The 25,507-nt window shown below is 54.5% G+C and overlaps 8 protein-coding genes across 8 annotated transcripts; 4 read left to right on the top strand and 4 right to left on the bottom strand.

The window, feature by feature from the left end:
- Window positions 1-44: 44 nt before the first annotated feature.
- N7510_001006 (serine/threonine protein kinase CDC7) lies at window positions 45-1,671 on the top strand (the record flags this gene model as incomplete). The annotated part of the gene is made up of 4 exons (XM_056972933.1): window positions 45-306; window positions 367-811; window positions 865-925; window positions 985-1,671. The coding sequence occupies 4 exons, from the start codon at window positions 45-47 to the stop codon at window positions 1,669-1,671; spliced, it is 1,455 nt and encodes a 484-aa protein (XP_056838050.1).
- A 168-nt stretch (window positions 1,672-1,839) lies between these two features.
- N7510_001005 (ubiquitin-specific protease OTU1) lies at window positions 1,840-2,844 on the bottom strand (the record flags this gene model as incomplete). The annotated part of the gene is made up of 1 exon (XM_056972932.1): window positions 1,840-2,844. The coding sequence occupies one exon, from the start codon at window positions 2,842-2,844 to the stop codon at window positions 1,840-1,842; it is 1,005 nt and encodes a 334-aa protein (XP_056838049.1).
- A 587-nt stretch (window positions 2,845-3,431) lies between these two features.
- On the top strand, window positions 3,432-6,223 carry N7510_001004 (putative RSC complex subunit (RSC1); the record flags this gene model as incomplete). Its single annotated transcript, XM_056972931.1, has 5 exons — window positions 3,432-3,559; window positions 3,617-3,779; window positions 3,842-3,910; window positions 3,972-5,228; window positions 5,291-6,223. The coding sequence occupies 5 exons, from the start codon at window positions 3,432-3,434 to the stop codon at window positions 6,221-6,223; spliced, it is 2,550 nt and encodes an 849-aa protein (XP_056838048.1).
- Window positions 6,224-7,123: 900 nt separating this feature from the next.
- On the bottom strand, window positions 7,124-10,208 carry N7510_001003 (putative spindle poison sensitivity protein Scp3; the record flags this gene model as incomplete). Its single annotated transcript, XM_056972930.1, has 9 exons — window positions 7,124-7,893; window positions 7,950-8,451; window positions 8,533-8,654; window positions 8,747-8,903; window positions 9,257-9,666; window positions 9,720-9,782; window positions 9,837-10,016; window positions 10,082-10,108; window positions 10,163-10,208. The coding sequence occupies 9 exons, from the start codon at window positions 10,206-10,208 to the stop codon at window positions 7,124-7,126; spliced, it is 2,277 nt and encodes a 758-aa protein (XP_056838047.1).
- Window positions 10,209-10,583: 375 nt separating this feature from the next.
- On the bottom strand, window positions 10,584-13,054 carry N7510_001002 (uncharacterized protein; the record flags this gene model as incomplete). The annotated part of the gene is made up of 4 exons (XM_056972929.1): window positions 10,584-10,595; window positions 10,662-11,882; window positions 11,932-12,051; window positions 12,107-13,054. The coding sequence occupies 4 exons, from the start codon at window positions 13,052-13,054 to the stop codon at window positions 10,584-10,586; spliced, it is 2,301 nt and encodes a 766-aa protein (XP_056838046.1).
- Window positions 13,055-13,498: 444 nt separating this feature from the next.
- On the top strand, window positions 13,499-17,480 carry chl1 (DNA helicase; the record flags this gene model as incomplete). Its single annotated transcript, XM_056972928.1, has 11 exons — window positions 13,499-13,625; window positions 13,682-13,686; window positions 13,746-13,836; window positions 13,909-14,075; window positions 14,137-14,778; window positions 14,836-15,501; window positions 15,555-15,725; window positions 15,773-16,467; window positions 16,627-16,758; window positions 16,904-17,102; window positions 17,262-17,480. 11 exons carry the CDS (start codon window positions 13,499-13,501, stop codon window positions 17,478-17,480), a joined length of 3,114 nt encoding a protein of 1,037 aa, XP_056838045.1.
- A 282-nt stretch (window positions 17,481-17,762) lies between these two features.
- On the bottom strand, window positions 17,763-18,910 carry N7510_001000 (uncharacterized protein; the record flags this gene model as incomplete). Its single annotated transcript, XM_056972927.1, has 2 exons — window positions 17,763-18,484; window positions 18,538-18,910. 2 exons carry the CDS (start codon window positions 18,908-18,910, stop codon window positions 17,763-17,765), a joined length of 1,095 nt encoding a protein of 364 aa, XP_056838044.1.
- Window positions 18,911-19,646: 736 nt separating this feature from the next.
- pld3 (phospholipase D) lies at window positions 19,647-25,213 on the top strand (the record flags this gene model as incomplete). The annotated part of the gene is made up of 4 exons (XM_056972926.1): window positions 19,647-20,521; window positions 20,566-25,026; window positions 25,086-25,154; window positions 25,207-25,213. 4 exons carry the CDS (start codon window positions 19,647-19,649, stop codon window positions 25,211-25,213), a joined length of 5,412 nt encoding a protein of 1,803 aa, XP_056838043.1.
- Between the last annotated feature and the right edge of the window lie 294 nt (window positions 25,214-25,507).

The following is a 25,507-nucleotide window of genomic DNA, read 5'->3' as shown; positions in this document are numbered from 1 at the left end:
ACACAACAAGCCCACCCGTGTTTCTCCCATGCCCTCTGCCCCTCATGTCCGCTCTTCGTGCGGCCCAGTCAGAGGTGTTTGAGCTTCACCGGAGCAGTTCGTTTCAACAGCCACGCTCCATGAAGCACAGGCACGCGTCTGAAGAGGACGATGGGTCTGGCGACAATACCGAAGCTTCCCAGGACCCGGCCGACTTTGAGGAGGAAGAAGAAGTCGACGAGTCAGTTCGGGAGGATATGAAGAAGCTGGAGGACACTTTCCCGGGAATCTCAGATCGGTTTCGCCTGATCAATCGGATCGGAGAAGGTATGGTTACGTTTTGTTTCCCAGCAAGCGGCTGAGTGACTGACAATGTGCCAACGGCAGGCACCTTCTCCACGGTGTATAAAGCAGAAGACCTGCTGTATGATCACTACATGAACGACTGGGATATCTTTGACCAGGCCCAACACGACACCTGGGCCAGCCCTCCCTCCAAACGGCGGCGCGTTGAGGGCGAATCGGTGGGGCGGAAGAAGGCGCGCTTCGTGGCGTTGAAGAAGATCTATGTCACAAGCAGCCCGATCCGCATTCAGAACGAACTCGAGCTGCTCCATGATCTGCGAGGGTGTAAATCGGTGTGCCCTCTCATCACGGCGTTCCGGTATCAGGACCAGGTCGTCGCGGTGCTGCCCTTCTTTCCACATACCGACTTTCGCATTCAGTACCGCACCTTTATGGTTGCGGACATGCGCCATTATCTGCGATCACTGTTGACTGCGCTGCAATCAGTCCACGAGCACAGTATCCTCCACCGGGACATCAAGCCTACGTATGCTTTCTATCTTTCTTGATTTCCTTGCCTGCTGCTGACCATCTTTACAGCAACTTCCTCTATAATCCGGATTTGAAAGAAGGGGTCCTGGTTGATTTTGGCCTGGCAGAAGTGAGACCCCCTCCAGACTCATACTACACACAGGAAGCTAATCCCCCTTGCCTCTACAGCGCCAAGGATCCGAGTATACCAGTCCATGTCTCTGCGCGCACCCAACCTATGTTCGTCGAAGCCGAATCCTTTCCAGCTACTATTCCAAGAACCCCCCGCCCAATGGGTTATCAGCTGGTCACCCCAAAGCCGACTCTAGGCCATCGAGGCGCGCGAACCGTGCCGGCACTCGTGGCTTTCGAGCACCGGAGGTTCTTTTCAAATGTACTTCACAGACCACAAAGATTGACCTGTGGTCTGTCGGCGTCATTCTCCTCACCTTGCTTGGACGCCGGTTCCCCTTCTTCAATTCCGCGGATGACATCGATGCGATGATTGAAATGTCCAGTATCTTCGGAACGCGCCGCATGAAGACAGCGGCGGCCTTGCACGGGCAGATATTCGAGACGAACATCCCGACTATTGGAGAGAAAGGGTACAGCTGGGAGAAATTGGTGAAGTGGTCGAGCTGTGTGGAGGACTTGACTGAAAGCGAGCAACAAGCAACGCGCCTTTTGTCCGGTTTGATGGAGCTGGATCCCTCCAAGCGCCTGAGTGCTGCAGAGGCCCTGCAGCATGAATTCTTCCTTAACCCTATCCTTCATGATGTCGAATGGGGAGGCCACCCCGACGATGAAAGTGCGGATTCTGCCGAAGAGGATGGCGGAGGCGAAGACGAGGAAGTAGACGAGGTCGCCATGGTATGAGACCCAAAATTTGTACGATATATGACACAATTTCAATGCTATCCATGCCAAAACTGCTCGCTCCTACAGTAAATCCTAATAAAAACATCCCAGGGGAAAGACAAACGCCCATAAACAGTATCGCCCCGCGAAATGCGTATACATACTCAAAACAAGAACCCCCAAATGCTACGCGGATTCCCCAAAATCATAATGGCCGGTCTCCGTGGCATGCTGGCTAGCCCCCTTCTCTCCAGTGAAGGTGCCACCACAGGTGTTGCACCGGAGAAGGAAGCCAGAGGTGTCTGTATAGTAATGCTTGCTTTGAAGGATCCGACACATCTCCTTGGCCTTCCCCAGAACGACCGGGTCGGCCGCATCAAAGACCTTGGTGTCATCGGTCGTGAAATGATTGGCACGAGTGTACGGCGGAGCAGATGGGGTGAGTGCGAGGACGTCGTAGTGAATGCCAGAGTAAACCACAATACACCGAGTTGGGGCGCCCTCGTTAAACTGAAACATGTGCAGTGTCTGCACGTCGATTGAACAGATTTCGATGTTGAAATATTCGCTCAAGGCCTTGAGTTCAATCGCCCCGCCCCATGAATCCTCATTCTGGATCCAGCGACAATATTCGTCCGGCCTTTTGCCCAGAATCGCTGCGGTATATTCTGCTGGATTGGTCTGGATGGCCCCTGCCACTATCGAACGCAGCTCGACCATTGTGTCCATGTCGCCCATGACTGCGGCGCCCACCGCGCGGAACAGACACGAGTTGTCGTCGGGCATGACGCGGAGTACAAATGTGCCCCCATGCTCGGGAGAAGCAATCTCGGGCGGATCATCGGCGGACTTCTCGTGCTGTGACTGGAGCGGTTGCTTGGAAGGCTGCGGGGTGGTTGTTGGAGCGGCCTCCTTCGGTGTGCCACCACTCACTGCGGGCGCCGGGGCCGCTCCCTCCTTCTGTGCCACGATCAGTGACTCTCCGTTGAGGTTGACTCCAATGTCTGCCAGCCTCTGATCCGGCTGCCAGCTCTCCAGGTCTAGCGGTCTCAGATCGGGGTAACCGTATTTAACGCTGAAAACACCGAGGCCCGTCTTCTCCGCGATCTGAGTGCGGAGATCTTCGACGGTGGCCGAGTCGTCCAAAGTGACGGTCGACTGACCCGAGGGTCCACGGACACGGAGTCGCATGCTGAGGCCGATGGATAAGAGGAGAGTGTCGGAATGAGAAGACGGAAGAAAGGTGGCGGTTCCTGCGGCCGAGGCCCACTCCTGCTAGTGATATGACGCGACTGGTGTGGGGTAGGTCCCTGGGTCAACTGAGGAAGCTACGAGCTCGCCGGAGAGTAGTGAGAGAATAATCGGAGCACAAGACAGGCTGGTCACTGTCTCTAGGCAAGGGAGCCTGGCCACGAGAGCGTGTCGCAGTGCTCTAACTCATCAGCACATTGGCACTGGCTCGATGGATGACCGGGCACTATCAGACACCTTCCCGACAGGAGCAGCGGTCAGGACTACAGCATGGGGATATCTTTATGATTTAGCTTCACTGTTGGGGATTGCCAGTGCAATGGAAGGGATAGTCGATACCACCATAATACAGGAGGGACGTAATATTACATTTGCTGACTCAGCACTTAGCAAACATTCTCCTACTGTTCTCGCTCTCGCTCTTCGTGACCGATTCTCAAAAGGGATCGAGCCTTCCGATTCCATTCCCCATCGCATCCTAGAATTGTTGCATCTGGCTCAGCGTCTCGCTGTGGGTGCTAGTCAGCATGGCGTCGGAGGAAAGCTCGCAGCCTGACCAGCCCGTCAAGTCGATCGAGGGCGACGCCCTCACCGACGAAAAATGGAAGGGCATGACGGAGGTCCTGACCGCAATCTACGACTACAGAGAGCCAGAGTAAGTCTTTGGGTCTGCGTTGGCGCCTGTGATCTGTCTAACTGGTATGCGCCGTAGTGGTTACGACCCGTCGCGACTGTTCCAACGCAGCGTGAACAAGCGCATCGTCCCCGATTACTACGACATCATCAAGGAGCCGATGGCCTTGAGTATACTGAAACAAAAAATCAACAAACGTGAATACAAGCAATTTGGGGACTTTGTGCGCGACTGTGCTTTGGTATGAGCCTTCCTCTCCTGCGATGAGCAATGCGCCACTAACATGTCTCTGCTGCTTGCTAGATCCCACATAATGCCCAAACATACAATCGTCCCAAGTCTCAAGCATATGAGGATTCAATCATCATCAAAGTACGTGGGAAACCAACTCTCTGAGAGACGCGACGCGACTAACCACCTCTGCACTCAACAGGATGTCTTCGTTGCGGAATTCAAGAAGCTGGTGGACCATGGAGTGATCTCTACGGAGGAGGCTGAGCTGCCCGATCTGGGAGAAATACCAGAGCCGGACCCGCTCCCCGAAGAAGAGGAGGAAGAGGAAGAGGAGGAGGAAGATGACGAGGAGGACTCGGACGAGGAGGGCCGGCGGAGGAAGAAACCCGGGCCGAAACCAGGCTCCAAGCGTGGAGTGAAAGACCCCAACCAGAAATCTGCCCATGAACCCAAGAAACGAGGACGCCCTCCGCGCGTGGATACTCCCATGGAGACCAGGATCAAGACCATCTTGAAGGGCATCCGGAAATTCAAAGGGTCTGGTGGTTACTTGAAAATCGGCCACTTTGAACGCCTCCCCGACAAGGCCGCCTACCCGGACTATTACATCGAGATCAAGGAGCCGATTGCCATCGATATCATCAAGCGCAAGTCGAAGCGCAAGAAGTACCACTCGGTCGATCACTTCATGCGCGATCTGGATCTCATGTTCGAAAATGCCAAGCTGTACAACCAGTCGGACAGCCAGATCTACAAGGATGCGGTCGATCTTCAGAACGAGTCGCGCAAGTTGGCCGAGCAAGAGAAGAAGAAGCCTGACAGCGATTTCCTCATGGAGGATGGTCGCTTCCCACTGCCGGATGGAATTCTATTCCGAGGCGAGTTGTGGAAGGTCGGAGACTGGGTGCACATTCAAAATTCAAACGACGTGACCAAGCCCATTGTCGCGCAGATCTACCGGACCTGGCAAGACTCGGAAGGGGAGAAGTGGATCAATGCTTGCTGGTATTACCGTCCGGAGCAGACGGTGCATCAGTTTGAAAAGCATTTCTATCCGAACGAAGTGGTCAAGACTGGTCAGTACCGCGACCACAGGATCGATGAGATCGTGGACCGTTGCTTCGTCATGTTTTTCACTCGGTACAGCCGGGGTCGCCCCAGGGATCTTGCACCAGACAAGGAGATCTACGTTTGCGAAGCTCGCTACAACGAGGAAAAGCACAAACTGAACAAAATCAAGACCTGGGCCAGCTGTCTTCCCGACGAGGTGCGAGACAAGGACTATGAGATGGATCTGTTTGATATGCCTCGGAAGATCAAGAAGATTCCTAGTCCGATCAAGCACCTGCTTAAGGACGATGCCAAGGAGACCGACGATCTGCCTAAACCGACCTGGGGAGCGGACAACGCACCGCCTGTTGTGGGTGCTGTCCATCGCCGGCCCCGGGATGAAAATGTGAGTGCCCAAACACCGTCAAGTGGTGCAACTTCCAGACTAACCATTCCATTCTTTTGCAGGAGTCTCCGCCACCAGAGCCCACTCCATCACCTCCACCGGTACCCCCGCCCACCATGGCTCCGGCTGCGGCTCGCCAACCCACCATGAGCCAAGGACTTGCACGGGCCAGTATGAGCAGCCCAGGTGGTGCCGCACTCCCTGGGGTCCCTCCACTTCAAGCACGCTCTCCTGCGGCGCCAACCCAGACCTCTCCGGTACCCGGTCCCGCGGGAGCTTATCCGCCGCAGATGTACCAGAACCTCCAGCACCGTCCCAGCAACTTCGCTCAGCAGTCGCCTCACGTGGCCGCCGGTTACCAGGCATCGCCTGCCTACGCGCAGCCATCTGCTTACACCCCCTACCCAGCCAATCGCCTGCAGCCCGCGGTGTACAACCCCAACGCGCCCCGTCCGGTTGAAGTCTTCAACCTCAGCGACGCCGCCAACGCGGCAATCCCTCCCGATATCCGCGCGCAGTTTCACTGTGACGACAAAGGCCGCGTGCTCTTCTTCTCCACTCCTCCCTTGGACATCGTCCCCCCGTCGCAGCAGAAATTGAGCCATTCCCTTAAGTACATGGCTACGAAAGACGCGCGTCAGAAGCGAGTCGAGGAAAGAAAGCGCAAGAGGGCCGAAGAGAAAAAGGAACGAGAGGAAGCCACGAAGCGCTTGCGGGCTGATGAGGAGACGGTCCTCGCCAGCCGCGTGGAAGCCCTTGCGCCCAAAGCAGTGGACGCGATGGTGCAACAGATCGTTGCTGGCACAGACGAGCTGTACAAGTTGCTCTACCTGGACCTGGCGGACAAGGTGCGGGCCGCCGATGGCAAGATCCGCGAGCACGGCATTCTGGCTGATCGCGTTGCGGCGGAGCAAATCTCTCGGATCCAGGCACAGTCCACACACGAAGGTCCTGCGGACCTCCAAGGCAGTGCATTGTACCGGGACGAGATCTAATTCAGAATGAAAGTGGACTGAGTAGTTTGTTTTTCATTGCTCTTCTGGTTTGATGCTGAGGCCGAGCATTTCGGACTGGAGTTTTCTGGGTGGGACAAGGGCATATCTCTCTGCAGGTGTTAGGACGTATGTATGATTAGGTCAATCTAGGAACCGAACCAATCCATATTACCAGATCAAAAATTAAGTGGGAGTAATGTGAGACGATGAATCACGTCTGCTATTTGCACAGTACCGCATTGTCCAATTTGTACATGATTTGAGGCTCTTGGCGGCACACGATCCATGAAAAACGAAAATTAAACAAAAGCACCAAAGAAACACCAACACATAAAAACAAGGTCGTTGACTCATGAACCAAACAGAGCAGGAGAGGCGGATCAAAATGACCTAACACACGGAACCGATAAGAAAAAAAAAAAAAGGTTAAGGTTGAGATCAAGAAGTCCAACCAGAAGTCAGATATCAAACCCCAAGAAACGAGATAAGATGATCAAAAGATCCAGGTCAAAAAAGAAGAGAGAAGTGGGGATAAATACAAGAGGTGACGAATCTGCAGGCGAGAAAAAGCATCCCTTGGCAAACAAGGGACGAGTCTAAATGAAAAAGATGGTTGGGTTGGTCAGTCTATGACGGGTGCAGAGAATGGAATGGAGGGAGAGAGGTCGACGTCTCCGGATGCCTCTTGTGTCTCTTTGTGTTGAACCACGACTCCATGGGATACCAGCCGCGAAAGCCGGTGACTTCCGATGATTTTTTGTGACGCTCCGTATGCTGTTATTGTGCCCCAGTAAACCGATTAAAAACTCCAATGCCTCTCTTTTGGTGGTTGATATGAACAATGTTCGAAGGCGTGAACGTCGCTTGGCCCGTGTCGTCGTGAAAAGGATAAAAACATGATTAAGCGGCGGAATCTTCCTTGGTATCAGAGTTCCAGGATGCACTGTTCCGCTTGTTGCCCTCCTCTTCCTCCATGGAGAAGACCAAGTCGCTCTGCTCCTCTTCGTCGATCTTGCTTGTGGGTAACGGAGAGGCCATGGAACGGTCCAGGCGGCCACTGCTGCTTGGTCCATTGCCGGAAGAGTGCCGGACAGGGCCTGGGTGGAGAGACATGCCGCTGAGCTGCTCGGAAATCATAGACATCGACGATTGGCGGCCAGGGCTGGAGACAAATGGTGAGCCGTCGTGGGATGTACGGCTGCCAATGGGACCCAGGCTAGGACTGCCAATGGGGTTCAAAGACGATTCACGCAGCGGAGAACCAATGTGCGGGTATGAGGAAACGTGGGTATCGTCTTCTTTCTTTTGACGCTGCTTGGCGAACAGCGCACCAAATCGAGACGGGCTGGAAGCCAAGGGTGAGCCGTTCTTCGAGAAACTGGAGCTGGTCATGCCCAGGCCACTCATGTCGCGGTGGCTCGAACTCAAGTCATGGTCTGTCCGCGAGAGTCGACGCAACTTCTCCTGTGGTGTGAGGACATCATCATGCAGGTTAATTGGCAGATAGTCCTCCTCCATGGGGAAATCGCCCTCCGCCCAGTCATCGAGGGCAGCGGGTCGAGGGACGGACGCGGAGAGCATGCGTGGTTTAACGGGGCGGGACGAGTGCAGGAACCGGGGTCCAATGGTGTCATCAGGAGCAGGGGGGATGATCCGATGTTGGACGAATGCTTCCGAAAATCAAACCCTTGTCCAAAATCGCGAAGGTTCCGAAAAGCGTCCGCACCGGGCCGCTGTGCCGGTGGAGACAGCTCGACGCCGAATTTCGAGGGAACGGAGGCCGCTACTGGACCATAGCGGGCGGCATGTGAGATCCCTTGGCTGTCGAATGAGGCTGGGAGTGGTGCATCCAGGGCTGTCAGATGGTGGTGATTCGGCGACATGGGGAATCGAACATCGTCCACCGGTGAGCCATACTTGGAGCCTGGGTCCGAGGCCAACCCGGCATCAATCGTGGGGATCGTATCATAGTTGGGCTGTTGCTGTCCATGCAAGGCTGGAAAGTCCTCCTGCTGGGCATATCGAGGCTCGTGGCCGTTCATACGTTGCTGCGAGAGGACGGAGTTGGTTAAGGCGGAGTCTTGGTTGACGTACGTCTGCGGATTGACTCGGCCACCAAGGTTCAGATGGCTGCCGCCCATGCTCATGCCTCCAGTCGGACGATTGACCCGACGACCATCGGGGAGGATGTGCGCCAGTGCACACTTTGCGCCGAACTTGCAGTTGCCCTACATCGAAAGAAGAAAAAAACATCAGCACCCCGGGAAAGCCGGAGCCAACGGGTTCGAAATTTCTGGCTGAACCCATACCTTTGTAAAGTATTTGCATGGAGCATAGTCCACGGCCGAGTCGGTTGAATGTAAGAAAGGACAGGCGGGGCCGGCCTGACAGGCACCCTGGCGGAAGAATTTGCAGGGAACATGTTTGGTGTCTATGGATGAGTTGAGTTAGCTTGAAGTCCCGAGATGGGCTGGAGAGCCAGCACAATGATGTGGATGAAGGGAGAAGAGGAATCCGACGCACTCTTGTTGCCGGGGTTGGGCGGGCTGCGAGCCATGTCGAGGCCCGAGGGGTTGCGCGAGTGACCATTCTGGACAGGCTGCCCGGAAGGCACAGGAAGCGCGCGACCTCGCATGTCGGGACGATTTGAGCCCGCAGGTTCCTGGCGAGAGGCCGACACCTGCATCGCCGCTGATTTGGGAGGAAGAGAAGAGAGGAAAAGAAAAGAACAGGAAGAAGAAACGCGGGAGAGCGACAGAGAAGATGAGGAGAGCAGAGTGGGGGAAGAGAAGGTCCGGGCGGTCAGAAGTATGTAGTCAGCGGTACACGCATTCTTGCTTGCCTGATCACGACTTAAATATGTATGCTATGCCTAGGCGTCTGACAATATTAATAGTAGTGGCCACTAGATTCCCTGTCAACTGATCGGTGAATCCCTTCTCTATTGAAGCGTCCCTTCCAGCCCCAACGACTCCTAGGCCACGCGACCTGGTCAGTGGCTCGGGCCTGATAATGATAGCACGATGTACTTACCCACAGCTCCGGCGCAGTCATCCCCTCCGGCAGCACCTCCGAGCAGATTCCCCACAGCTCGCGACAAATGCGACGACGCACCGCGGCATGTTGTTGCCAGCGGTTCCATTCCTGATCGAGCGCTTCCCGTTCGGCGAGCGAAACCTGGACCGCATCGGCGCCGTCCAGCTCGGCCAGTCGAGCTTGGATGGCGTCTCGTTCGTTTTCAAGCTGGAGGATGCCGTGACGGATCCCGGTCAACCGGGGTCGTGCCTCGAAGGCTGCCAGCCCCGCGCGGGCCTCTTTCTCGGTCGCTTTGAGAGCGTGAAGCTCCTCTTGAAGCTGATTCTTCTCCTGTTCCAGCGAAGCGAGTGTATCGGCGATGGAAGTATCGGACGTATCCTGCAGAGTATGATAGACAGTTTGCTTGCCTAAACCTGGATTCAGTAATTGCAGGGGAGGCAAGGTATAGATACCCACGGACCGGAAACGCGTCCTTCAATCTGCCCGTCTTGATGCAGTTTCTGGAGGTGCTTGGCAGCTTGCGCTGTACATGATTCGTCAGTAGCAGCGCATCATGGGGTTGATAGACAGCCCTCACCTTTGCTGACTTTATTGTGCAGATTTGCCGAGACCTCAATGGCCTGGAAAGTAGTTGTATCAGTCAATATATGGTAAAGGGCATGGGGAGCCTCAGGCGCACCGAGTAAGGACGACTGCGCCGACTCCAGGTCAGCCAGAATCCAGCGGATCAAGAGTAGACATACGCACTTCTGTCTGCCTGGAAGGGCCAGATCCGTCCTGGTGAGCAGCGGAGGGATACGTATGTATGGCAGGAACACTCACGAAGGTAGTCGAGTACCATGGCAGCATCTGTGCCTAGTCCAGTCAGTGACCTTCCAGTGACTCTGGGGGACGAGAACGCACCATCAGTCCCGCCTGCCGCATCTGCCTTGCTCTTGCGGGGAGCCATGGCGATGACTGGGGAGAGATAAAAATGGAGAGCAGAAGAGGGAGAGAAGGTGTGAAGCACCACGTGAGCAGTCGGTTTTTTAATAGGAAACATGTTGCATGACTGTGCTAGATCTAACTAATTCCCAAAGTCGAATATTATGTATGTTCAGAGAAAGCAAGAGGGGGCAAAATGCAACTATGTGGAAACAGCAGAGGGGAATGGAGACGCCAGATAGAACAGACAACTTTCGCCGCCCGAACGGCGATGACAATTTTGAGCGGGATTACAAAGTACCAGATATGCAAGGTTCAAAAGGATCAAACGCCCAACAGGGAACTCGTAAAACATGGACAAGATGCAAGGGAAAAGATTGCTACTCCACGAGGGTATCAATCACATCACAATCTGCGGAAAAGTCAGTGAGCTGTACAGGCAGGGAGAAGTCTGGGGGGGGGGGGGGGGGGGACGTACGCAATCGCTGTCATTCTTAGCACTGGGCACTCCCATCTCTTCGAAAGTCTTGGGGCCCTTGCCCGGCACAGGACCAGGAGGCTTCGATGGCTTCGATGGCTTTTGGGACGAAGTGGACGACGAGGTGACGGATGGCTGGGGAGTGGAGGAGCCCGAGCCTATAGACGGCCCGCGAGACTCCCCTCGCGATGGGAAAGAAGGCGAGCCTGGCGGACGCGGGGAGGCCGGGGGACGGGGCGAGGGCAGTCCGCCATGAGAACCCACAGGAGTCCTAACGGGTTTGCGATCTGGGGTTGCCGCGTCCAGGCGTGGGGGGCGTCTGCGGTCCATTGGTGCAGAGAACCCGGCATCAACTCGTGGGGCACCTCCTGGAGGACTCATCATTCCCTGTGGACCAGGAGGGGCACTGGCTGGGGTAGCCGGACCAGGCGGGCGATAACCCATGGGCCCTGACCCATAAGACGGAGTCCGAGGGCCAGGAGGCCCGCCATAGCCGGGGGGCGGATTCTGGCGCAGATTCGGGTTCACGCCAAATGCGGAGCTTGGTCGATGATCGGGCATGTTCAGCGGGCGGCGATCAGAATAAGGACCAGATCCATTGCTGTCGTTCAGACTCATCCGGGATGGATCGGGCATCTCAATATTCTCCGGCGTGGCTTCCAAGGACCCCCCTCGTCGCGACTTGATGCGGGCGATGGCCACTTTCTCGTGGTCCTTGCGGGACAGAGTCTTCGACCGCGAGATGCTGTCGATTCGACCGGATGCATCCTTATTGCCACTCGCGGCGGCTTTGGCATACCAGCTTCGGGCTTCTTTGATATCCACCGGCACGAAGATGCCCACCTCGTAGAAGTAGCCGAGCGCGAACTCCGCGGTCGGCAGGCCGCTTTGGGCCGCACGCTGTGCGTAGGTGAAAGCCAATTCGTCATTCTTCTCAAATACGCCCTCGTGACCGCAGAGGAACCATTTACTGATTGCCATCTCGGCTTCCGGCTCGCCTTGACAAGCCGCCAGCGCGTTGTAGTGCAGGGACAAAGCGGGGTTGAAATCACAACCCAGTTGGCATAATTCATATGCAGCGCCCATCTTCACCTGAGCTTTAGCAAATCCGTGGTAGGCAGCCTTCTCGATGTTGATACGGGATGCATTTAGATCGAGCGGCAGATAAGTCTCTGGAACATTGACTTGAGGGAGTTCCCGGGCTAAGAGCATGCCATAGACCTGTTGATATTAGAAACCCATCCTCGACATTGATGCGTGGGACACTCACATAGGCACCTTGCGGTGCGTTCTGGTCGCAGGATTGCGCAGCGAGTCGAATGTAGTCCAGTCCCAGAGAGAAATCCTGGCGTTGACCGTGTTGTCCGAGGAGAATCATCATACCCAAACGCTGGCCGGATGTTAGTGTTAACCCAAGTCATGATTTCACCCCAAACAAAACATACGTAGTAGGAAGCAGAATCGGATGAAGAAACACCCCGCTCATAGTGTTTGATTGCTTTTTCTGGCTCGCCCGAACTCTCAAACTGCATGCCGATGCGGTACTCGGCGCGTGCATATCCCTTCTCCGCGGCGCGCGTATAGCAGCGGAAGGCCTCCTTGCGGTCGACACGGTAGCCAAATTTGCCGAATTCGAGCCACATGCCCTTGATGAATTCTGCCTTGGGGTGGTGCTGCTCGGCCAGGAAGCTGACAATGTTCATCGCATCCACCTTCAGCTGCCGTTCGACCTGCGGTGTGTGCGGGCGCGGCGGCTGAGTCAACGACAAGCGGGCTTCGTTCTGCGCGGACACTTCGACATATGCCAGGGCGTCCTGAGCCCAGGCCAGTTGCATCTCGGGATCCGTGGTCGACAGCACCGCCATGCGGGCGCGCTCCAAGCTCGCTTCTCTCTGTTCATCGGTCGGAGGAACGTTTGGCGGCGGATTGCGCAAGACCGGGAAAGGCGAGAAGTTGGGATGGTCCATACTCTCGTAGGTGGCCGACTGCGCGTACGGGCTGGGGTCGTACGCCTGGCTGTGTTGGGGCTGCTGGCTGTGCACGATGGCGGCGGAGGACGTGCGCTCGGGGTATGCGGCACGAGTGTTATTATTATTGTTGTACTGCGGTGGCTGTGGACCGCGACGGGGATCGGGGGCGTGATGTTCCATCTGGGCGAGGTTGTCCTGCATGTGTTCGGGGACTTCGGGCATGACTCTGGTCGGATGGATGAGCATCCTGACCCGGGGCATAATGATGAAATGATGGGGGAGGGGGGCGAAAGAGTCAGTTCGGGCGACGCACCTTTGGGGGGAGGGGGAGATGACCTCCGGCATGTAGAAGTCATCCTGGCCCCCTGGATACCAGGTCGCTCCCAGCCGTTGCTGACCACGGCCCTGCGGTGGTCTGTTCATGGTGGCCTGCGGGGAGGTGGCGGTGGGGACTGGTAAGGGGAATGAGGAGGTATCAGTGATGGAAACGGGCCGTTGGGGGAGAGCATCCACGACCGAAAGAGAAAATCCACGGAAGGAGGGAAGTAGGCAGTGGTCAGTGGGAGGGTAACTAGAAGAATTCCGCCAAGAGTGGGCTGTCGAGGTACCGTCAGTCGTCCCTGGCGGTGTTCCAGGGTTCTTCACCCCACTATATTTACTGCCTGTCCTCCTTCGCCCGACACGACGACCCGACACGACACGAACGACGGAGACGAAAATAATCCTTCCTGACCCACCATCGCCATTCCGGTTCGGTGCAAATGTCTCGCAGTTGTGCCCTACGGGGTCGCTCCACCTCACGGTAACTAACTAGTCTAATCGTCTCGGTTATTTTTATCCGCGCCAAGGGCTTCCGTGGTTTCCAGAATGTCGGCAGATGAGATGGAGGACTTCCATCACCCATACACCCCTTATGATATCCAGCTTCAGTTTATGCGAGCCCTGTATGCCTGCCTGGAGGATGGCAAGGTCGCAGTATTTGAGTCTCCCACTGGTAAGTAAGCAGGCAAATAAACGGGGGAGCAGACCAACTACTAAACGGCGGTGCAGGTACTGTAAGTGTGTGGTTTCACGACTGGCCTGCATGGCACTGGGGCTAAGACCCCCTGCTTAGGGCAAGTCGCTCAGCCTGATCTGTGGCGCGTTGACTTGGCTCCGGGACCACAAGCGCAAGGCGTTTCAAGAGTCAGTCGATCGCGCAATAGGTAAGACTACTGCCTCACCAAAAAAAAACCCCCCAAAAAAAACTACGAGCACCTCTCTTAACATCTTTGAAGGCGATGATGATGAACCGGAATGGATGCTCGAATTCGCCAAAAAGGAGTCCCGCCGCAAGCTCACGGAGAAGAGAAATGAGTTTGAAGCCCGCTTAGCAAAGATCAAGCAGGAGGAAGAGCGGCTGAAACAGGCGCAGAAGACCGCCGAGCGCCCTCGGAAAAAACAGGTAAGCAGAGCCTCGACTGAGACTTGACCAACTGTTCTCATATCAATACACCGGGATCTAGCGTGTCGATGAGCCAGCCACGCAGCCTGATGCGGACGATGACAGCCAGTTTGCCCTAGATGACTATGACAGCGAGACAGACGATAGAAAGCAGCCGGCAGGCGAGTCCGGCAATTTTGACGGCTTATCTGCCAGCACTTTGGCCCTTCTAGAGCAGTTCAAGGGCAAGGTTTCCTCCCGGAAAGAAGATGAAGACGATGGAGATGCCGAGGTTAAAGTTTTCTACTGCTCTCGCACCCATTCTCAATTGAGTCAGTTTGCGGGTGAATTGCGACGAGTCACTTTCCCATCGAGCATTCCCCGAGACCTCGACCCGGAGACCAAAGATGAGCTTTCCAAACTCGAGGAACGGGTGAAACACCTTTCTCTCGGATCAAGAAAGAATCTCTGTATCAATCCGCAAGTCCGAGCGTTGGAGAACGCCACCGCCATCAATGAACGTTGTCTGGATCTACAGCAGTCTGGCGTAGCCGCTGACAGGAAGTGCTCTTTTCTTCCGTCCAAGGATGACGAGGCGTTGGTTCTCCAGTTCCGGGACCACGCTCTGGCAACTGTCAAGGACATCGAAGACCTGGGCAAAGTCGGTATGCAAATTGGCGTATGTCCCTACTATGCATCTCGCTCGGTCATCAAGCACAGTGAAGTCAGTCTTTCCGCTTCCATAACATTTCTGGGTTGCTTCTTATACTTTCTTTCGTAGATTGTGACACTACCATATCCCCTGTTGCTGCAAAGGTCAGCACGGGATGCGCTCAACCTGTCCGTCAAGGACCACGTCGTGATCATCGATGAAGCCCACAACTTGATGGATGCAATAGCTGGTATCCACTCTGTGACCGTGTCGCTGGGTCAGTTGCAGACTGCAATCTCCCAGTTGACGACGTACGCACGCAAGTTCAAGAACCGGCTGAAAGGCAAAAACCGAACCTATGTCGCTCAAGTGATCCGGCTGGTGAGCTCTATTGCGGATTATCTACGATCCATTTCCCAGAAAAAGGGTTCCTCGGAAGGCTCGGTGCAGTTTTCGGATCTGATGGCCGGGAAGGGAGTAGATCAGATTAACCCGTACAAGCTCTCTCGATATCTGCAGGAGAGCAAGCTCGCCCGGAAAGTGGATGGATATGTTGAATCTTCTGAGAAGCCACAGGCAGGCCGGACCAGAGAGAAAACCAATGTGCCGGTTCTCTTCCATATCCAAAGTTTTCTTCTGCCTCTGATGAACCCATCCGAAGAGGGGCGATTATTCTATCATATTACACCGGAAGATGTGGTGTTGAGATACATGTTGCTTGACCCAACCAACCACTTTCGGGAAATTGTCGAAGAAGCTCGGGCAGTCATCCTTGCCGGTGGGACCATGTCTCCCGTCAGTCTCCTAGTCCCACCTGGTATTTATGCTTTGATTGACATGTTCCACAGATGACCGATTACTTGAACCATTTGTTCTCTTATGTACCAACCGGACGACTCGACACCTTCAGTTATGGTCACGTCATTCCCGAGAAGAACTTGGTTGCACAGTCCCTAACCAGAGGTCTTCTTGGCTCCGAGTTCGATTTTACCTATGAAGCTCGACAATCTGAAAAGATGGTAAACATCTCCCGGCCTCTGCTTTCTCACTTTCTGACTTCGCTTAGATTGTCGATCTTGGAAGGACTATAGCGACTCTCTGTCAGGTCATCCCTGACGGCGTAGTCGCGTTCTTCCCCAGTTACGACTACCTCAGCCATGTGTTGAACGTGTGGAAAAAGCCCGTTCCTAATGGGAATGGCCAAACCACGCTGAATATGATTGAACGCAAAAAGAAGGTTCTGTATGAATCACGCGAGACGGTAACAGCGACGGACACATTGCTTCAAGAATATACCGAGGCCGTCGAGTCCGGATCGGGTGCCTTCCTCCTCTCCGTTGTAGGCGGGAAGTTGTCGGAGGGCATTAATTTCTCTGACAGACTTGGACGCGGTGTGCTGATCATTGGCCTACCATTTCCCAACATCCGCAGCGCTGTCTGGCAGGCCAAGATCCAGTACATTGAGGAAAAGACCTACAAGCAGAGCACTGGATCCGAGTCGGAGCGGAAGGCGACGGCCAAAGCCGCGGGGAGAGATTACTATGAAAATTCGTGTATGCGGGCAGTGAACCAGTGTATAGGACGGGCCATCCGGCACGTCAACGACTATGCGGCGATCGTGATGATCGACCGGCGATATGACTCGTCGCGCATCCAGGGCAAGTTGCCAGGCTGGATCCGGGGGAGTTTGGTGTCAGAATCATCCGCGCAGCCATTCCAAGCGACAGTTCAACGGCTATCGGGATTCTTTGCGGAGAAAGGGTAGTTTGAGGTGCATACAAAATCATAGAAGTCATTTTTACTGAACTCGGGCTGTTCGAAGTATGAACAAATAGCGGCAGAAAAACAATTATGCGTAAGGAGAAGGCGGTCAGTGCCACCGCAAATTAGGGCTTGACCCTATGATCACCTGACCGCTAGCGCACACTTTCCCGGCAGCGATCTGGATTTCCACCATCGAGAAGTCGACGACCCTTTCCCCCTTCATCGCCCAACTTGTCGAACCACTCTCGCCGACAAGATGCCTACCCGCTTCACCAAGACCCGGAAGCAGTGAGTCGACTCCCTCTCCTGAATTTCCTGGCCCTCGAATTTCTATTTTTCATGCCCATGCGCGCGACATCGAAAAACTCGATCGACATGACAGGCCACCTCTTCGTGCCAGCACAATATCGCTAACCTCTCTCTCTCTCCCCAGCCGCGGCCATGTGTCCGCCGGTTACGGTCGTATCGGCAAGCACCGCAAGAGCCCCGGTGGTCGTGGTATGGCCGGTGGTCAGCACCACCACCGTACCAACATTGACAAGTACCACCCCGGTTACTTCGGTAAGGTCGGTATGCGGTACTTCCACAAGACCAAGCAGCAGTTCTGGAAGCCCACGATCAACCTCGACAAGGTACGTTCCATCAAACAATCGAATCCGTGAGAGGATGTGTGTGGAGGCTATGTGGCTTTGTGGGAACAGGCAGCGAGCGGGCTGGCAAAATTTGGAGAAGAAGATGACGACCAGGCATTACGATACAGACAATTGTGACTAACATCTCCCTCTTCACAGCTGTGGTCCCTCGTCCCCGCCGAGCAGCGTGACGCCTACCTGAGCGGCAAGAAGACCGACACCGCCCCCGTCATTGACCTCCTCCCTCTGGGCTACTCCAAGGTCCTCGGCAAGGGCCGCCTTCCCGAGATCCCCGTCGTTGTTCGCGCCCGGTACGTCAGCCGGGACGCCGAGCAGAAGATCAAGGAGGCTGGTGGTGTTGTTGAGCTGGTCGCATAAGCGTTGAAATTCGATGGTGTTTCCGGAGAAGACGGAATGAATTGGGGTCTGCCAGCAATGGGGACGGATACAAAAAGACCGGCTAGGCCGGAAAGAAAAGAAGGGTTTTTGTGTATGCAATATCCGCATAGCATGGCCTCCGAATGCCCTGACGATTTCACATTGTGTTAAGCAAATACCACAAGGAGGTTTTTTCACTACTGTGCTTTGGGATTCTACATGAGAATAAGGGGGGGTTATTGTAGGACTCTTGTAGACATATCTATTCACTCTTATGTATGTTTAGATTTTCGATTCCCGGACCGAACCCTTTCGACCAGCGCCATTGGGACCAGCCGCCAGCGTCTCGCTGATGAAACGAACGGCCTCGTCCACCATCTTGGCCGTTACCTCATGGCCAGCCGACTGGTCGATAATATCCTCAAAAGACACTGCACCATCCGCGAACCACCCGTCAGGCGAGATCGCTTTCTTGAACCACTTCAGAAATTCCTCTCCCCGGTGATATGGCACAAGCTTATCCACCCCACCAGATAGGTTCAGAATCCGTTTGCCGGCCAGGCAACGGGTCAAGAGTGGCCGCAGAGCCTGCTTCTCCTTCTCTGTCGGATCAGGGAGCGGTCCCTCACGCAACGGTCCCTCTCCTGCTCCGCAATCGACCTGACTCAGAAACAGACTAGCGGGGTCATACTGTTTGACAATATCCACAAAGGACGCAGGAAACGCCTCGGAGCCCAGGATTTCCGCGCCGGGTGGATTGCTTTTGGTCCATGAGGGGAGCTTCGACAGTCGGGCGCGGTCTACCATGAGATTGATGTAGTCTGGGCATCCAATGATAACCACACCGGCGGTAATCCGAGGGTCATGCAGCAGACAGCTCCATGCGGCGTGGCCGCCTAGCGAGACCCCCAGCACGAGGTTCTCGATGATGGTATGCTCACCATTGGGGAAGATAAATGAGGCGAGGTAGTCCATCAGTAAAGACGTGTCTCGCGCAGTACCCTCTAAATCTCGCATTAGTTGAAATATGATATACTCATCACCGGAAGAGACTCACGGAAGATGGAGAACATATCCTGCGCATGACGTGGATTACCCTGTCTCCAGGCCTCGTTGGCGAGCGGATCAACCAGTCGTGTGCCATGGTTTCGCTGGTCAAAAGAAACGGCTATCAAGCCCTTGGCCGACGGAGAATCCTTAATTCTGCCATTCCAGTCAGAAATGGCAGATTCAGCAACGCCGGTCATCCGTTCTTGTGTCGCCAATCGCGGGTGCAGCAGCCACAAACATGCCACATCTTTGGCTTGTGGCCGGAGCTCGTCGAGTCCGAAGACGGTCACTTGGATGCCGGCAATGGCATAGGACTTTTGCGACACGCCGGTGGGCTTGGGGCGGCCGGAGGTGTCGAGGGTTTTCATTGGGTCGGTCATGATAATTGTGCCGTGGCTCTACTCTAATCTCTGACTGAACAAGTGGAGGGTGGAAGATGGAATCGTTGGCGGGGGAGTTGAAGTGGCTCCAGCTTGACTCGGGTATATATCAGAAGAGCCGAGGGAGTCCCGGTTGTTTGTTAGGGATAGATATGGCCACTAATGGTGGCCTGTTTAGAAATACCACACGATGGTGTCCACTACCACCTGTCATCCCACTCTTTCACATTCTTCCTTCTTTCATGTATAATAGTTCGTGATCTTATACTCGCACCTTCACCGTCCGAATACATCACGTGATCCCAAACGATGACACGTGATGGCCAAATCAGCTATCTCTGTGGCAGCAACCGGAGAGCTGCTTGATTATTATTCTTCCATCGCCGGTAGTTCAGTTCAGCAGGCCTTGTTGCCCGATCACCGTCCTGCCCTGATCCAAAAACCCCTTTTCTACTTCTGCCCAGGATCAGACCGCCTTCGAGGTCTTGGCTGGCCCAGTCACAGCAACTAGATGGGGCGGAACTCCACCGCGGTTCCAACCAAATCCGACTCCCGCAACGCTCCTTTAATAATTGTCAACACGTTGCGCTGCCCCATTGCTGTTCCGCCCATAATCTAACTAGCATGTCGGTGGGAAGATCACATCATATGCGATAGGATCTGCTTTGATCCACATGTAAGGAGTGGGATGGCCCGATTCATGACCTGCTACTGACAAGTACCTTCCACTAGCACCATGACCGACGCTGTTTCGGCCACTGCTTTCCAGAGGGAGGCAGAGCACAGCCCTGACAAGGCCATGTCAAAGAAGCCAGAGCCCCTCCCAATCGCCAATGCCCAGAAAATGGCCTCCCCGTTCCCCTCCCCCACGGAAGCCAGTCGGCCCGCATCGACAAAACAGCAGACCCGAGTAGCGGAGAGCACGGATGAGAATGGAAGCCCAGACATCAGACCGTTATCCAAGAACGCCGATGGGTTGCGTGGGAACAAGGAGAATCGGCCGCCGTCTTCGGCACATGGCTCAGCGAGAATCAAGCCGGCGTCTCTGAGCAGCCACCCCATGAACAGGTCGGCGGACGATTCGCAGCCACCATCGAGCCGGCACCAGCATCCACCGTCCATTGCTGGAATGTCTCCATCGTCACGTACCCCGAGTGTGCAATTTCGAGATACAGACAATGAAGCTGTCGACTTGCCCCAGTCTCGATCACAGTCCCGGCCAGCGTCATTGATTGAGGAGGCAGGGGACCAAACAAGGGGAAAACTGTCACTGCTCGAGAAGATCAAGTCACTAGCAGTGTCACCCTCATTTGCATCGCACGGACGGACGGCGAGTGGAGCGACGATTCCAGACTTCAGACCACCTCCATCTGATTTGCTTACTCCCGGCTCGGAGAGGGGGGAATTTCACTTCCCAGAACCCCTGGCAGAAGAAGGAAGCGATATTGATGCGGACGCGGAGGAAAGCGGTGGAGAGCAGCGTGATCGTCGGACCAAGAAAAAGAGACAATTCACTCGAAGGAGGCAGCAGACGGATGAAGACATGGGCAACCGTACTGCTCCTACGACGCCGAAAACGACCCGTCGGCCTTCTTTCCACTTTTCTTCTTCGTTCGCGCCTTTTGAGAATTACCGCTCTAATTTTTCCCTCGGAGAGCCAGCACCACAGAATTCAGTCCCCAGCGGCGTGAGGGTGTTTCGGAGGATGAAGGGCGTGACCGGATCAACCGGCGGCTAAGAAGCCCCTGGGGGGCCAACCGTGGCTTCACCTACGCTGGACGACCGCAAGAAGGACAGGAAAACCAGGACGAACCGCGCCCTAGCCATCTTAGGCGTCTGACTGGACTTGCTGGTCCCACAGATAACCAAGAAAGCTTGACAGCCGCCTGGAGACGCCATCGGGCCGAACGGGGCACTAGTATGGGTGCCCAGCGATGGCGGCAAATCAAAGCCGGCTTCAAACTCATTGGCCAACGGCGCAAGACAGACAATACCGCGGATAATGCGAAATCCGCGGAATTGCTAGCTGAACTCGCCTCGGCTGTACCCGCGGCGCTGATTCTGGCCAGCGCGTTCCAACGAGACGAACATGGGAGCAGACGAATCCCAATTCTCCTAGAGCAACTGAAGGTTCGTGTCACAGACAGCAAGATTGATTCGCATTCTGGAGATCGCCACTTGGTGTTTCGAATTGAATTGGAATACGGAAGTGGCATGACACGAATGAAGTGGATTATCCACCGCACCTTGAGAGACTTCGCCAATCTACATCTGAAGTACAAGCTTCATTTCGGTACCCAGAAGTATCTTCGACCTTCCGAGAACGCCGCTACCCTGCCCCGCTTCCCCAGAAGTGCCTTTCCCTACCTACGTGGCGTACGAGGGTTAGAAAGCGAATTTGAAGACGAGGGCGAGGAAGAAGGGTACGAAACTGGCCCCGAGGTAATGAGTGGCACGGAGAGGGCGGGTCGAAAGAAAAAGACTGCTCCCCATCACCAACGTCGTCCCTCTGGTTTTTCCCGAAGAAAATCCAGTGTCGTGGTGCCGGGAGAGGAATCAGCAGTCGAAGGTGCTTCGGGGAGAAAGGAATCCTCTTACCCAGAACGACAGCGGAGGAAGCTTGAGCTCTACCTGCAGAAGATGATCAGTTTCTTGATCTTTCGAGCCGACAGTAACCGGCTGTGTAAGTTTTTGGAGTTGTCTGCTCTTGGTGTGCGTCTTGCTGCAGAAGGGAGCTACCATGGCAAAGAAGGATATTTGATCATCCAGTCTTCGAAAGGTCTCGACTTTCGCAGGGCTTTGACCCCGGCTCTCATCAAGAAGCGGCACTCGCCTAAATGGTTCCTTGTGCGGCACAGTTACGTTGTCTGCGTGGACTCTCCCGAGGAGATGAATATTTATGACGTTTTCCTGGTAGACGCTCATTTTAAGGTCCAGACGCCAAAGATGAGCCTTCGGCATCAAAAGGCAAAGGATTTGGCCAAGTCTGCCAAGGACTCTGCGAGGCATCCTCAACACCATACCCTGCGTCTCGAGAACTCGGAGCGGAAGTTGAAGCTGCTGGCTCGAAACGAACGTCAACTCCAGCAGTTTGAAGATTCGATTCGGTTCATGGCCACCAACACTCCATGGGCGAGACCTAACCGATTTGACAGCTTCGCTCCAGTCCGGAAGAATTGCTTTGCGCAGTGGCTTGTTGATGCACGGGATCATATGTGGGTTGTGTCGCGAGCTATCAACCAGGCCAAGGATGTCATCTACATCCATGATTGGTGGCTCAGCCCGGAGTTGTATATGCGACGCCCGGCTGCCATCAGCCAGAAATGGCGACTGGACCGTCTTCTCCAACAGAAAGCTCGAGAAGGAGTGAAGGTCTTCGTGATCATGTACCGAAACATCAATTCGGCCATACCCATCGACTCGGAATATTCCAAGTTCTCTCTCCTGGACCTTCATCCCAACGTGTTTGTTCAAAGGTCCCCGAACCAATTCCGCCAAAACACCTTCTTCTGGGCCCATCACGAGAAACTGTGTATCGTCGACCACACCTTGGCCTTTGTCGGAGGCATCGATCTTTGCTTTGGACGTTGGGATACTCCTCAACATCAGCTGACGGATGACAAGCCTACGGGGTTCGAAACAACGGACCTGCCGAAGGATTCAGACCACTGTCAGCTCTGGCCCGGAAAGGATTATTCAAACCCTCGGATCCAGGATTTCTATGATCTCGACAAGCCATACGAAGAAATGTACGACCGGAACATTGTGCCACGGATGCCCTGGCATGATATCTCTATGCACGTCGTAGGCCAGCCTGCCCGAGATCTCACTCGACATTTCGTTCAGCGGTGGAACTATATTCTTCGCCAGCGGAAACCAACACGGCCAACCCCGTTCCTCCTGCCCCCGCCAGATTTCAACCCGGGCGATATGGAGGCCTTGGGCCTGGATGGGACATGTGAGGTACAAATCCTGCGCTCGAGCAGCATGTGGTCTACAGGAACGCCTGCTGTCACCGAACATAGTATTATGAATGCCTACGTCAAGCTGATTGAGGAGTCGGAACACTTTGTTTACATCGAGAACCAGTTCTTCATCAGTACCTGTGAAATCGATGGCAAGAAGATTGAGAACCTCATTGGTGACGCATTGGTGGAGCGAATTGTGCGAGCAGCCAAGAACGAAGAAGTATGGCGAGCAGTTATAGTCATTCCATTGATGCCAGGCTTTCAGAACACCGTGGACAGCGAAGGTGGAACGAGCGTGCGGTTAATCATGCAGTGCCAGTACCGCAGTATCTGTCGTGGAGAGACCTCAATCTTCGGACGTCTTCGCGCTTTAGGGATCGAGCCGGAAGATTACATCCAATTCTTCAGCCTGCGCGCTTGGGGCAAAATCGGTCCTCAGAAGCAGCTAGTCACAGAACAACTTTACATCCACGCGAAGTGCATGGTAGTTGACGATCGTGCTGCGATTATCGGCTCAGCCAATATCAACGAACGATCCATGCTCGGGTCGCGAGATTCGGAAGTTGCTTCCATTGTGCGCGATACGGATATGATCATGTCCACTATGAATGGCAAACCATACCTCGTTGGACGGTTCCCACACACACTCCGCATGCGTCTGATGAGGGAGCATCTTGGAATTGACGTTGACGAGCTCATGGAGCACGACTTTGCCACTGAAGAAGAGCTACGGAAGATCGAAGTTGCTGAAGACTCCCGTCCAGCCAATGACAAATTTCGGGAGCGACGAGGCTCAGAATCTTCAAAGCTAGAACGACAGGATGAACGAGAGATGATTGACCGTCGGCATCGCATCCAAGACGAGTTCCTATCTCGCTCCGAGGATATGCACAGTTTCAACCACGATGTCGACTGGGAGCAGGGCAATAATCCTAACCTCAAGTCTAGTCGCAAGCTCACTGCCGACCCGCGTGTCACGGACAAACCCGAGCACAAGAAAGATGTGGATGGCGATGGCGTTGACAACATGAAAGCGGCCTCCCAAGCAGGACTTGGAATTGCTCGCGATTCGAAAATACTGGCTGATAGCAAAGAAGCTTTGGTCTCCCCCATTGCCAGTGAGGGCAAGGGCACCTTGGGGCAACCAAAACAGTCACCACGAAAAGTATCTCGCACGGGTTCCCCGCGAAAAGATGGTAGACAGGGATCTTCTACTGACACACCTCATGACTCCGAGTCCAACTCCAAACTGGATACTCCGCTGCAGGGCCATGTGCCTTCAGGATCGTCCAGTCGCGAGTCTGAGACTGGTAGCAGCGGTCTGATCATGTCCAAGGAGAACCATGACACTTCCAGATACCCACACGTGCCCGCTCCGGATCTCAAGCGGATATTTGTGGATAAAGATTGTATGAGAGATCCCGTTAACGATGCCTTCTATCTGGACACCTGGCAAGCGCTGGCTGAGAAGAACACCAAGATATTCCGGTCTGTGTTCCGCTGTATGCCCGACAGCGAGGTTAAGAATTGGAAGGAGTACAAGGAGTACGCCGCGTATGGAGAGCGGTTCGCCGAGATGCAAAGCCACTCGAGCAGCAAGTCATTCAACCCGCCTCACCAGAAAACTACTGGTCCGCCTGGCGCCACTTCCACCACTCCTGCTACCACTACAACTTCGCCCCTGTCTCCCATCAGTCCGAATACTGAGAAAGCAGAATTGAAAACTCCTCAGACAATCGATGAAAAGGCCGTGCTCGAGGCCTCTGACTCCAACCGAAAGGAGTCCAGACAGCAGCCTGACCTCTCCAAGCAGGAGACAATTTCATCTATTGGTGAGAAGTTTGCCCTGAAGGAGGTGGCATCAGAACAAACGCCGTCGAATCATGCCCAGAATGGACACAGCGACGAGAATGGTACCGGGGGAGATGATCTGGAGAAGCCGCGGACAAACTCAACGCACGTCGATTACTCCGAAGCCATCAACCTGAACTCAACATCTCAAACACAATCCCGGAGACGAAGACGCAGAGCCACAACCATTGGCTCCAGACGAGAATTCCATGGTGTGGATGATGTGATGGACAAGCAACGCGCGGAAGACCTCTTGAACAAGGTGCAGGGCCACCTCATTCTCTGGCCCTATGACTGGTGTGTTCTGAATGTCTTTGTGGCCACTAGCATATAACTGACGTGATTTTCCTGAACAGGCTCGAGAAAGAGGAACAGGGTGGAAACTGGCTCTACGCTTTGGATCAAATTTCCCCGTTGGAAATCTAGTAAGTTGCCTCCTCTTATATCTGCTCGGGCTCCATGCTAACAGAAATACAGCAATTGATCCCTCATCCTCGTTTTGCATTAGCACTGGATGGCGTCCTGGGCCTGCTTGCATTCATCCACCGCATCTCTTTTCCCTGTCCTTCTTTCTGCACCAGCGTTTCTAGAGCGCTGCCTGCCACATGCAATTGATGCATTTTCATTGTCTCTCCAGCGCATTGGTTGAATGTTCCCCCCTCCCTCCCGCCTTTTTTTAGTCCGAGTCATACCCTGTACTGGGATAAATTGGCGTTGTTGGATTCCTTTCGTCGACTCTATGCTTACACCAATAATAAGTGTAATCCTTTTGCTTCAT

The sequence above is a fragment of the Penicillium lagena genome, assembly GCF_028827675.1.
Source record: "Penicillium lagena strain IBT 129212 chromosome Unknown utg000001l_segment0_segment0, whole genome shotgun sequence".
In the NCBI taxonomy this organism is placed as follows: domain Eukaryota; kingdom Fungi; phylum Ascomycota; class Eurotiomycetes; order Eurotiales; family Aspergillaceae; genus Penicillium; species Penicillium lagena.
This window is presented reverse-complemented; position numbering and strand designations above follow the sequence as displayed.